Source organism: Pseudorasbora parva, chromosome 18 (assembly GCF_024679245.1).
Source record: "Pseudorasbora parva isolate DD20220531a chromosome 18, ASM2467924v1, whole genome shotgun sequence".
Lineage (NCBI taxonomy): Eukaryota > Metazoa > Chordata > Actinopteri > Cypriniformes > Gobionidae > Pseudorasbora > Pseudorasbora parva.
Window position 1 is genome coordinate 23,505,636 of NC_090189.1, and position 13,080 is coordinate 23,518,715.

At 40.5% G+C, this 13,080-nt stretch overlaps 2 protein-coding genes across 3 annotated transcripts in view; both read right to left on the reverse strand.

The window, feature by feature from the left end:
• Positions 1-481: 481 nt before the first annotated feature.
• On the reverse strand, positions 482-4,750 carry eif4ebp3 (eukaryotic translation initiation factor 4E binding protein 3). The gene is made up of 3 exons (XM_067423469.1): positions 4,545-4,750; positions 2,824-2,976; positions 482-1,647 (listed from the first exon to the last, which is right to left on the reverse strand). Exons 1-3 carry the CDS (start codon positions 4,663-4,665, stop codon positions 1,616-1,618), a joined length of 306 nt encoding a protein of 101 aa, XP_067279570.1. The 5' UTR covers positions 4,666-4,750; the 3' UTR covers positions 482-1,615.
• A 2,028-nt stretch (positions 4,751-6,778) lies between these two features.
• ankhd1 (ankyrin repeat and KH domain containing 1) overlaps positions 6,779-13,080 on the reverse strand; it is a 70,845-nt gene continuing 64,543 nt past the window's right edge. For both annotated transcript variants that reach the window (XM_067424363.1, XM_067424362.1), the window contains exons 26-33: positions 11,906-12,410; positions 11,465-11,617; positions 8,876-10,683; positions 8,442-8,606; positions 8,071-8,325; positions 7,723-7,898; positions 7,453-7,617; positions 6,779-7,364 (exon numbers count right to left, since the gene is read on the reverse strand). In XM_067424363.1, coding sequence (XP_067280464.1) covers positions 7,305-7,364; positions 7,453-7,617; positions 7,723-7,898; positions 8,071-8,325; positions 8,442-8,606; positions 8,876-10,683; positions 11,465-11,617; positions 11,906-12,410 — 3,287 coding nt within the window. In that variant the 3' untranslated portion in view covers positions 6,779-7,304. The remainder of the gene's footprint in view (positions 7,365-7,452; positions 7,618-7,722; positions 7,899-8,070; positions 8,326-8,441; positions 8,607-8,875; positions 10,684-11,464; positions 11,618-11,905; positions 12,411-13,080) is intronic.

Here is a 13,080-nt window from a genome sequence, read left to right on the forward strand (position 1 = left end):
TCACATTGTGTATAGAGTCGGTGGGCGGGGCTTAACATAATGACGGTAGAGTTGCGCTTGCGTGCTTCTAGTAAACACAGAGGCAGTCATACAGCGGTCTTTCGAATCAGCTTTGACCACGACTCTGGAGGACTTGGAGTGGAACTTTTCTCTGAGAAAAGAACAAAGAAGTCATTCTTTAAAAGGGAAGATGTGTTCGGAGTTTTGCCGACAGGATACAGTGAATGTTTAATCTATCAACGAGCTCTGCTTCATGTTGCTCTGGTTGGTGTAGCGCTATCCTATCGTGTGCAGAGGGAGTTTGAAAGACAACCGTTTATCCCGCCCCTCGGATTGAGCCCTGTCTATGGTGAGTTTCCAGACCAAACATCTTGATGTGGGTCTGGCTTGTCAGGCTAATGTTTCACTGCATCATTACAAATAAAACACACACACACACACACACACACACACACACACACACACACACACACACACAATATGCTTACAAAATCTTTTAATAATATTTGAATAAAGACTGTCGATTCTCAAAAATGTTCATCGTATTAACTCAAAATTAAGGCAACCAGGTAAATTATTTTTTAAATATTTATTTTACAGTGTACATCATTTCTGATTTTGCCAAGACAGAAATATTTTGTTGATCCTAGAAACAATATTCCTCTCCAAAAATGTAGTCTTGACTCTATCCCTACCCCTAAACCTACCCATAAGTTCTCTCTAAAATCAGAGGGAAATGATGGGTGAAAAACACTGATATAGAAGCACCTGACCCTGAATGTTAGCCTAAACTTGACAAACTAAAAGTGTCCCTCGAATCTGATTGGTTCATTGAAATGTTGTTCCAAGTTCAAATATGTTGTACTTCGTAAAATCACATCAACCTATACAATTTCTAACAGAAGAATCAAATGTAAATTCATATCTGCTTTTACATCCTCCAAACATTTTCCCCATTCTTTTTCTTTTTTTGTTGTTGAAGAAAAGCAATACATCAACACTTTTGTTATTACCATACAACAAATGCTGAAGATTTATATTAATCTGGGAAGATTCAATTTGAACGCAATTAATGAACCCTATAACACATCATTTTAAACACTTAAAGAAGATGAGCCAAAGACTTGTTTTAGTTTTATTCCAAAACGTAATTTTATATCCAGAGAACAGTACAAAAAAATGTGTCACCCCAACTGTTGATTTCTGGCATTCTAGATTTTCATAGATGCCCCTTATAAGGTCATAATTACATTGCAAAAATGAAATAGCTGTATTTGAACTATTTTCAGATATTAACAATGTTGATTACATAGTCACCTTCTGAATGGTTATATATATATAAAAAAAAGAATAGGAAGGAACTGAATCGCAGCTGCTGATAAAACAACATCAAAAGCTGCATTTTCAATATCCACCGAACCCAAAATGCTCCTCCCCACAACAGAGGCACTTGCCCCGAGCATTTCATTATTTAGTTAAAGTAAAAAATAAAGCATGGAGGAAATAACGAAGGGATCCACAGTGGGTGTGATCTTCCCTTTCCGTTCTTCAGATCATGAGCACTGGTGGAACAGGCTGAGACAGTCCATTTTCCCACAGGAGCAGGAGATGTCCGTCACATGTCCATCACAAACTGGCTGTCATCAACTGATGGGGAAGAGAGAGACAGAGAGAGGAGTCAGAGGGTTCAAAGTGTTGAGTCACTTTGAACGGTGTCACCCCTTTCACACAAAGCACAGTACACCCTGTGGACGGCCTCCTGATATGGAAATCAGATATGCCAACAGCAGCAGGTCAGATGCATTTTTGTTTGCTTTTCTCATGAAGTGACTTCAGTCACACTGAAACGTGACCTTGAGCTTAGAATGGAGACGAAAAACTAAAACTTTTTCAATTAACTTTATCATTAGTATTCCTTTGAGTATCTACTCCACCTGGAAACATTGATCTTTTTTTTCTTTTTATTGACATTTGAATCAATTATATAAAGCTGATTTTATTTTTTCATTTACATTTATATTAGTTTATTTATCTAAAAATACATTATCAATCCACACAAAAAAAAGACTGTCTCTGTCCGAAATCAAATACTTCTATACAGTTCGCGAAAAAGAGTATGCCAACAGGGTAGTGTGTCCGAATTAATAGTATTCGAAAAACAGTCGGTGAAAAGTACCGTGATGATGACCCATTACTTCCGGCGAGATTTTGAAGTGCGCATATGATGGACACTTTACTATCCCATGAGGCCACTGGAGGGGATTTATGAGTGGAGGTAATGCAAATGACACTGGTAGATCAAGTGATAAATGACAAAATGGTGAATGTAGTACATCCGGATTACATTCATACTATATAGAACATAAAAAGTAGTACCTCCTCACATAGTATGTGATTTGGGACGCAGTCAATTACTTAATACACCTCTTCATGTATGAGATTTTTTAATTAATTAATTTGTTAGTATGAATTCTAGTAAACTTAGACACTTGTCCCATTAAGATGTTAATTTCCCATATTTCTAAGTACTTGGAATGTGGGATATTACCTTATCCTGATGATTATTTTTTTTGTCATTGACCTATATACTACACAAAAATTCACACCAGACCCTCTCTTCACATACTGGGTTCCAGTAGACAACCGGATCTCGCCTTGCACGTGTATTTGTCGACTTGCAGCAAAACAGAAATGATGCAATCAATAAAGAATATGCTTAAACCTGTTCCTCAGGTTTTGCTTGAGGCTGTTGATTTGGAAATCGAAAACGGTATACACGCGAGAGACATCAGATGGGTTTGTGTAAAAAGGTGGAGGATTTACCAGATAGATCTTTGCTGTCATCATCCAGCTCTGCTGGTTGCAGTGAGGGTCTGGTGACCCCCGGAATGTGGGGAAGGCAACAGGGTGGGGTGCGTGCGATTGGGGAGTTTCGACATTCCAAGAGAAACTTTCTATCATAGATTATGCGGGTTCCTGCAGGGAAAATACCAATATTAGTTCAAGAGGTTAAAAAAATAAAAAAATAAAAATAAAAAAACTTGGCAGAACTTCATAGCATTCTTTGCATCAAGGGACTTTTTCTTCCCATTGATTTCTGCTCGAAAAACATGTTATGTTTTAATTTCACCCAAGTGAAAGCCTGTAGTTTAACTCCTGCTGGAGTAATGAAAAAGAACTGAAGAACTGACTAGGGTGCTTTCTAAATGCATGCAGGAGAAAGCGCTCATAAAAACAAGGTGCCCCTGTTTAGATGTCCTGTAGTAACCCACGAAGCAAGAAAATTTAGCAACATCACCCACTGCTGCGCCCAGCGTGACTGGACAGACTGAGGTCTGGCTCTATTAGGGATGTCTAAAACATTCATTTAAATAAGCAAGTTTTAGAAATGAATTTGCTCTTCGATACTACAATCTTTTTAATTCAACACAATTTGTTAGACATCTCGAACAAATATGAAATAGAGATATGGTTTTTCAAAGCAGGATGGGTTTTTATGGAAAAATGTGCCGTGACTACAAAGTCAAATAATGCAATGGCAAACATTTCTGCATGTAAGCTTTAATAGCCATGTGATTAATATTGACAGTTGAGGTGGTATGATATAGTTTATATATGGGTGTTTATTCTATTACAGGAACTTCTGTAGAAGTTAATTTTTATTAAAACTAACAGATTTCAATTCAATCTTTTAAACTTTTTTTTAACCATGCCTTAATTTAAATTATTTTTAAAATGGCTTTATGAATACTGAAATATATATATATATATATATATATATATATATATATATATATATATATATATATATATATATATATATATATATATTAAATAATCAGAATATAAATTACAACCAAATCTTGTCCATAAATGAATGTACTTATTTGTGAAGACAACATTGTCTTCGATGTCTTTCCATGTCTGAAAGATTAAAGAGATGAAAAAAAAATGAAATAGGTTAAAATATATAAAAAGTTCAAACTAAAGGTAAATAATATAATTATATATTTTGTAACGTATCATTTTCGACCAAGGTATTGTATCTAAGGAAAATGTGAACGCGATATTGTAATATTTGTATTTGCGATATATAAAATTGTACATAAGTTGCCTTAGGAAATGAGTCGACCATTTTATCCTAAAATGTTATACATTTTCATGACAACATGGATTTCAGAGAAGTCGAATGACAGTTCTCCTGCGATGCACGTGTTCACACTTTTGGACATTAGCAGGCAAATTAAACCAGCGAGTGTAAAAAAAGCGCTTTAAAATTATTTTGTAATAATACATTTGGCCCAATTTGCGCATACTTGTGGGAAAAACACCTTCAACTCCAGCTAACGTTAGCTGGAACCAGAGTAACGTTAAATCACAGAATCGTTTAAAAGGCAGCAGACAGTTTGTAAACAACGGTTTGCCTGTGGCGTTATGATCAGAGAACGTCATAAAAAAAGTGTGCTCGAGCAACATGTGGATAAACTCGCACACAAAAAATAAATTATAAATATAAATCAAATACATTTAGGTCTACATCTTACCACCAGGAGTAGTTGAAAACAGAGTTCCTCCTGGAGTCTGACTGTAGCTGTCCGGGAGTGTCTCATGGATGGAGCGGCTTGGAATCGGGCAGGTAGAGGAAGCTTCGCAGCTGGTTGACATGATTAAACTTTAATCTAAACTCGAACATTTAATGAACACGCGCTGAAGACTTGCTTGATCTGCAGTGGCGCTGCTGTGTCTGTGCGCTCCACATGTTCGGAACGCTCGAGGGAGGAGACTTCTCACGTGCTGCAAACGATCAAATCTGGCCAATCAGAAAGACGAAACCGCCCCCCCCGAAGAGCAGCGCTGAGGCCCTCTGTAGGGAGCGTTTAGAGCTATTTCATGGAATGTAAACTCTTGGAATTGCACGAGGTGTCCGTAGTGATTCAGTTGGGTACATTATATGAAATATATGATATATGTGCTGTTCTAAAATTATGACAAACACTCAACATATGTTTCCTCTTAACGTTATGGTTCGCCGCTTCCCCATACTAGCAATTACTTGTTATATCCCAAGTCTTTTTTCAGATGTGCTGCCCTAGTAGTAACAATAGGTCTTAACATTTTTCTCATAGGACATCTTGAGATTTAGGTCAGGTTTTCACAACACAAGTCATTTCAAAATGTGATAGTTACATCCCAGAAAAACATTTCTTTATTGCTGCCATCCAACATTAGTTTAACAGCCATCCAAATTACTAGTAATTTGTGGTGCCCACCTTTAGAGATGGGCATAAACACATCAACTTATTTCAATAAATAAAAAATACTGAGGGAAAATTTATTTAAAGGTAAATAGTTTTTTGTTGCTGAAATACACAAAATACATGTGAAATTGTCTGTCCAATGAAATAACACTATTAAGGCCTGTTCACACTAAGAACAATAATTATAAAGATAACTATATATAAGTGTATTCTAAGCATACAATGCCACATCACTTTAAATGCTCAAAATTTTTAAAGCTTGATTGATTCTGATTGGTTGTTTTTATGATTTCAGCTGGATAAAATCCAACATAATTTACTGTGCCATTATTGTTAGAGCTGCGATGTGTGGACTATGCTATTTGCTTAGTTAAACGTAGGGTGCTGGGCGTACACACGCGACCTGATCCGTTGTTTTTAGTGTGATTAACCCACAAAGTCTACTTCATTTGACTAGTGCAATTGCTCCGTACTCTGCCTGTACTGTTATCATTATGACAGCAACAATCTTTATCACAACTTGGGTATTACACTTGATTACATTTAGATTTATAATGGGTCTGGTTATAATGAACAGGAATTGTAGTTTGCTGGTAAAGCAGCAAATTCCACCATTAATTTTAATAATCCTGTAATTATCCTATGATATGTGCAAGTGAAAATCTCTGCATGGCATAAATGATAAATCAGTTTAGTCAGTCTGATAGTGAAAGGATAATCGTGCTTGGGCTTAGTACAAGGCTCCCTTGTCTAGTGTGAATATTCCCCATGAAGAGTTTATCATCCTTATCTTGGAGCGCGCACACAAAAAGATGCCCGTCCAAGTAGGCCTAATGAATTGGAGTTCTCTTTCATTGCATACTGCACTTTTATAATTGTTTTAATTTCAAGCACATCTTGCTCTTTATTACCCATTTATTTGTTTCTTTATAGCTCTAACATGTCAATAACTCCTGCCCACTAAAAGCTCCACAGATATATTTGCATACCAAAATATAAACGATACAGAAAAAGTTAAATCAATTTACACAATCACAACCTAGGCTATATCTATATATATTAGCCATATCTCTGAGCCATAGCAAGCAGTAAACAGTTAAAGTTTAAAGAACACATTTGACTAGCTAGTTGATAAAACCAAAATCTGACAGCAAAATGTTTATGACTGAATATCCAGAATTGTCAAGAAGCTGACTTTATAGATATCTCTGTGAATGTTTATATGGTTTGCAATGAATGGGATGCCTTTTTTCAAAATAAAATATCTTAAATATTTAACATTTTGGCTTTAATAAGTTTTCTCCCAGAAACTTGGCATCCTCCATGATTCCTATTCTTTCCAACAGCAAAGCACTTGAACGCTTGCCTTGTATTTACAACAAATAATTGTAAGTAGGAAATACTGCCCATCCCTGCTTACCATGTACAGTCATGCTTGCAATAGGCAACAAATATTGTCAGTGGTTAGACTGGTTACCAATGTAAAACCATTCGACTGATCAAAAGAACTTCACACCAGATACATTTCCAACTTTTTATTGAATATTAAGGTAAATATTTCACATTAATACAGGCTACATAAAGTAGAGCCACTATACGACATGAAATTTACTCTCATTTTTAACCCTTTTTTCAGTATGTAAACAATTATACAGGTATTTACCACTCTAAAAGGTCTGATTTCATTCTTTACGCAATCATCTAGGTCTTGGCCAAGTATAAATAGCGCACTGTCCTATTGAGCCCTGCCGACCAAGAACACTTTTACGTGGGGCTTAAATGTCAAAATGGCTATACTACTCAGAATGTATCCTGTTGAACAGGCAATCGATTTGTTCATAGACAGTGGTAAACACGTTAAATCCCACACTGGATTCGTTCTTTTTAGTTAGGCACATCGAGGGTGTCCATTTCTCAAATTTCTTAACTGGTTTAACATTTTTTGGGGGACACATCTAGGTTAATACCACGTCTCAGTAATTAGGTAATTATCTTGTTCTTTTTAACGTGTTTCTTGTTACTGCACCTAGGCCTCTCGATCACTGTTTAGTTGACATGATTCAAATGCACATTTCCCACATGTGGGGCCCAAGTGCCTGGCCATACCTGCAACAACAAGGTTTCAAGAGTTAGACAACAAATTGGACTCGAACTTACAATCACTTTCTACTCGGGCCAGCTAAGAGTAAATCACCTGCTGTGGGTCTGAATTCTCTGCAGAATTGGGAACAACCTTCAGGATGGGATTCCAGGCAGGGTCAGAAGCGTGAAGACCATTGTATACAGGGCCTCCGGGCCCCTCCGCCATCTGAGGGTGAGGAGGGATCATCGTGCCACCGTACATTGACATTGGCAGCCCCTATACGATCCATGACACAAAAGATTTGTCAGTGGAACTACAAATTAATATTATCCTTATTGAATGGAACCTAAAACTCTTAAAAATAGTCTCTGTACAATGTACCTTCTGAAAATCCATAAAGTTGGTGGGCAACGGTTGGTGGAAAGTATTAGATGGAGCCACAATCCCAGTATCATCTCGTTCCATAGCCTGGTGCTGAGAGAAGGCTGATGGCTCCTGCATCTGCTGGTGCATCACTGGCCCTCCCATAAGGGGCTGAGACCAGCCTGACATTGTCTCTGTGAAGAACAGGGACATATTGAAGTTCTTCAGATCCAATACCAATTCTCCACATTTAGTGCAATTAGTTATTCAAGCAAAAACAATTGTCGCTGCATATGAAAATGTGTTCCATTCCATAACATATAGAACAATTTGTAAATGCCTATTCCATCTCAGTCACAGACTCACCGGAGGCACTGCCCACTCCAAAAGACCAGATGCCACCCTGTCCAACTGGTGGGGTGTAGCTGGTGGGCAGCATGGTGTGGTTGACAGAGCCAGTTTGCCGGATGCGGGCCAGGCGCTCAGTTCCAATGGGAGGGGGCACTTTGCGGTCCTGCTGGTTGGAGCTACTAGGTTTAGCCTGGATCAGAGCGGGAGTTACCGTAGATGTGCAAAGAGGTGAGGATGCCCCGGAAGACACAGAGGGCACTGGAGACTCGCCTAAAATCAACAAGAAAGGAAGAGACTATCAGAAAGACCACATGAGCACTATAGTCTTATAAAAAGTGATGCTGTGCTTGATGCTTTGGCAATAAAGGACTTCTTTATTGACATACAAGAAGTGGAGGCACTCCAGGGGTGGGGAGAAAAGTGCTGGCGGCTGAAGGAGGGTGTGCCCACAGGAGCAGGACCGGGCAAGAACACAGGGCTGGCAGATATGCTTGTGGTAAAGCTGGTGAGCGCAGTGGACGAGGACATTGAGCTGTCCATGGGATGTATTCCTATGGTACAGGGTGAATACAACAGCATTACTCAAGAGGATTTGACCTAAATCAGCAATAGTGGTGTCCAATCCTGCTCTTAGAGGGCCACTTTCCTACGGAGTTTAGCTCCATCCCTAATTAAACACACCTGAACCAGCTAGTTATGGTCTTCAGGATTACTAGAAACTCCCAAGTGGGTGTATTGGAGCAGGTTAAAGCAAAGCTCTGCAGTAAGGTGAGCTTCTAGGAACACAATTAGACACCCTTGATGTAAAAGTTGCACTCACCAATGGGACTGGAAACCATCCGCTGTGAGGTGCATCGATAACCCGGAGCTTTTGAGCCATCAGGAGGCATGACATTTTCCATCTGCCCCATTCCCCCTATATAGGCATTAGGTGGGGCACTGTAGGGCTGCTCTGGTGGGGTTCGTGCAGGTAGATGGCAGGCACCCCAAACCTGGTTGTTGCCCACCTGGTTGTTGTCGAAGATGCTGCTGAAGTGATTGAAGAGAGCCGCGGGGCCAAAGTTGGGGGGCAGTTGCGCTTTTCCACTGTGGAGGTGCATTTGAGAGCCATTTATCATGCCCATGGTGGAGGACATCGTAAGTGAGGGAGGTGGCATGCCTGTCGAATGAGTCAGGTTGGGCTGAGGTGGAGGCTGTTGTTGCTGCTTCTGTTTGAGGGACTCCTGTGAGGCTCCTGGAGGCACAAACACAGACTGCTGCTCCTGCAGAGCCCCTGGAGCCATTGGGTAGTATGGTGTGGGTGGCTGCATGCGGGGAGTCACGCCAGGCGCAGTGGGAGTTGCGTAATGAGGTAAGGTGCTGCTGGTATTAGTGACTGTGCTGCTGCAGGTCGGAGGTGGCAGGCGTGTGACAGGGTGAGATGATCCTGGCTGAGTTGAGGAAGAGGAACTGGGTTCCGAGCTGGAGGTGAAATGTGACGCAATGGGCTGCCGACTGTCGGGCTGTACAGTAAGCATCGAAGGGCCTGAGGGAGATGATGTGAAGTGCAGAGAAGCGGAGGGGCTGGGCCCATCAGATGGAGCTCCTGCGGATGGTGCGGAAAGCTCCGTGACAGGCTTTTCTTTAGCAGGGGTACTAAGGCTGGCCGGCTCTGGCTTGGGGGGTGGAGGATGTTGTGGAGGTGTAGCAATGGGCGCAGATGGAGATGGAGGGGTCGTAGGGGTTGTGGGAGTGCAGCTGATGGGAGAGGGAGCAACTTGCGAAGAGGGAGCACTGCTGCCGCTAGTGGCCACAATAACTCCAGCCTTGGGCTCCGTTGAAAAAAGCTGCTTTCTGACAGAGGAAGGCGTGGGGGTGTTAACAGGTGCCGTACTGGTGGGAGAAGTCGTGGAAGCAGTGGGAGTCGAGGTGCTGGACACAGGAGCAATAGGATGCTCAGTGTGGGCCGGAGCAGAGCTGATGGGACGCAGTGTAGAATTACCACTGTGTTTGGGTGAGCTGTTAGCACTACCAGGGCTCACAGGACGCACAGGGAAAGGACCCCAAGTGTTGGGAGACGATGAGAAAGTGCCACCAAACTGCGCCATGGGCAATCGAGGGTGGCGGATCTGGTTCATAGTCTGGGCAGCTAGAAGGGCCAGCTGAGGGTGAGCATAAGCAAGTGGTGGCAAAGAAACAAAGGGGGGTCTGACACCTGGCGTCATACTTTTGCCTAACTTGCCAGCCTGCTGAGCTGTAAAGTTGGTGGAGGACTGGAACGACACGCTGGAGGCAGGCACTACAGATGGCAGGCCTTTTGAACTGGCTGCAGTAGTGCTTGTGGCCCCAGTGGAGGTTGTGTAGGTGGAGCTGATTTTGGTGTTGGCGCCTGGTGGCCGGATGTGGTTACGAGGGATCAGGTCCTCTAGCTCTTTGGCTGGGTCCTGTATCAGCGCATTGATCAGCTGCACAGCATGCCGTGTAGACTCTGTGCCACCTCTGATTGTGATCATTCTTTCTCCATTCTTGTCCTTCTGTTTGTCCACATCAATGTGTGCACCTGTAACGTCTTGGATGGCTGTAATGTTGCAGCCACCTCTACCCATAATCCGAGAAACCACAGAGGCAGGGACAGAGAGCTTCTTTGATCTAAAGGAGAAACAACAAAACACTTGATGACACAGAGCTAGGTTTGTTTGCCAGGAAATTTAAATTTGGCTACTGAGTTTTTGTTGTTGCACATTGCTAACTCTAAAAGATCTTATCCCTATATTTGTGAGATATGATCCCTAGATATGGCTTATGTGCCTGCTTTAAATTAAATGGTTTAGATATTTTCCTTCTTTTTTTTTAGGCCAAAGTCTGATTGCTTAGAAAATTACAGCACATCTCTCCTCGACAAGCCACATGACTTAATGCATTAAGACAATATGTCCGTAGCACAAACAATGCAAGACGAATTTGAGTAATCATCAATAGGCACAAGCTGCTAATAACATTTACATTTATGCATTTGGCAGACGCTTTTATCCAAAGCGACTTACATTGCATTCAAGGTACACATTTTACATTTTTGTCAATTCTTGCTTTCCCTGGGAATCATAATAATAATAGTAATAGTCTATTAAGTAAAAAATATAATGAATATGTAATGGTGCATATATATTTAATCAAAATTATCCACTCCATATTTACTAGTTGACTAAAAATCTATAGACATTGAATGGTTCTACTAAGGTATATGTTATGGATGTGGTCAATGGCCCTTCAATACAATTTTGTACAAAACCAAAATTTGTATTTTTTTTTGTGATTGACAATATTTTCAGTTGCTACAATTTTGGTACATTAGTAGTAATAACAGCAATAATAGGGAAACGTTCGCTTGTTCTAGTAACAAGAACGCTGGGGGAACAAAAATGCACCTCACCTTCGAACCACCTCTTTCCATCCCTCTTCTCTTTTCTGGCCTCTCTTTGGGCTAGTGAGGTTCATCTTAATGTTGGGCGAGGTGACTGGCAGTGAAATGGTCTTGAACGGGCAGGGAATGGAACTGGGGGTCAAGTCACTGATGTCATGAGATCTGTTAGAAATGTGAACAGAACAAGAAGTTTAATCATCTCACAAATATTTTTTTCAAAAATCTGCAAAATGGAAACACAACACCTTGTTAAATCACTTATCAGACTAGAACAAACTTACTAGCAAAGTTCAAGAAAATAAACAACTGGTAAGGTGTCAAAGGACTGCTTTTTTAAAGTTTGTTAAAGTAATTATGATGTTTTGCAGTAAGTAATTTTGTCTTGAACTGCACAAATGGAAAGCAGTGCAGATAAGAGGTAGAGGCAAGCATAAATATTTTAACTCTTACTTCTGCTGTGGTTTGGAGATGGACACCATGATCTTCTCCTCACGAGAACCCGGCAGCGATGGCCCCTGTCTCCTTTCACTTGCAATGTGGTGCTGGTTAGAGCTTGCAAGTACCGAAGGGGCAGAGAAGGAAGAGGACGATGATGAAGGCAGGTCAGCAAGCTCCTGACTCTTACTGCCATTGCTGCTCTCACTGTTGCAGTCGGTGCTATCTAGATTATCAGAGTCGCTGGTTCCTCCCGGTGCCCCACCCCCTCGAGGTTCTCCGTGGATCTTATTTTTGTCTGCTTTCTGCTGTGCCAGTGCCACCTGCGGGTCCTGAAGAATAATGGGTTCACTTGGTGAATCCTTGGTCTTGTTCTTTTTGTTTTTGCGATTGGTGCTCGGTGTGGTGGCCACATTGGCTCGCTTTTTGCCGAAAGTGTTAGAGAAGGTCGTGGAGGTGGCGGAAATACCGATGGTTGTGGTGGTGGTAGCACTTGGGGGCTCGATGGGAACCTCCACTTCTGCGGAATAAAATAATGGGAAAAGGTTATTCAATTAAAAACTTATTTTTAAAATGTAATATTTTTTTATAATGATTAATCAAATTTATTAAATAAAGCAAAAAACTAGGAATGCTATGAACAAGATTTTTGCAGCCAATATTGGCTATCGATTCTGTGTCATCATGATTGGCCAATACCAATCCTAATCTTCCAAGCTTTATTTAAGTAAATATTTCAAGTGGCACAATAAAAAAATAAAAAAACAACAACTTATATTTGATAGAAAACTATATATATATAAATTCAAGTTTGGGCTTGTTCACAAACATGTCAACTGCATCTGGGCCAAATTTTGATTGTTGATATCTCAAATAAATCAAAAGTTATGGTATTTGTGACCATGAAGCCTTATTATTAGAAGACCAAAAACATCCACAACCAAAGGTTTTACTGAACATAAGAACTTCTCACATGTGTAACCATAGCATTCACACAGATGGCATGTTTTAGTGTTTAGTTTATGTTTACATGTTTAGTTTATCCATGTGTTCATAAAATAGACAAGTCAAAACAGGGCATCGGCAAAGAGCCAACTAAATGTCACTGACTTTGGTCTGATTTTGGCCATCCAAAAATCTTTTTTTGAGGCATTTCAGAATCATTTCAAAGGCACCCCCCATTCAAATAA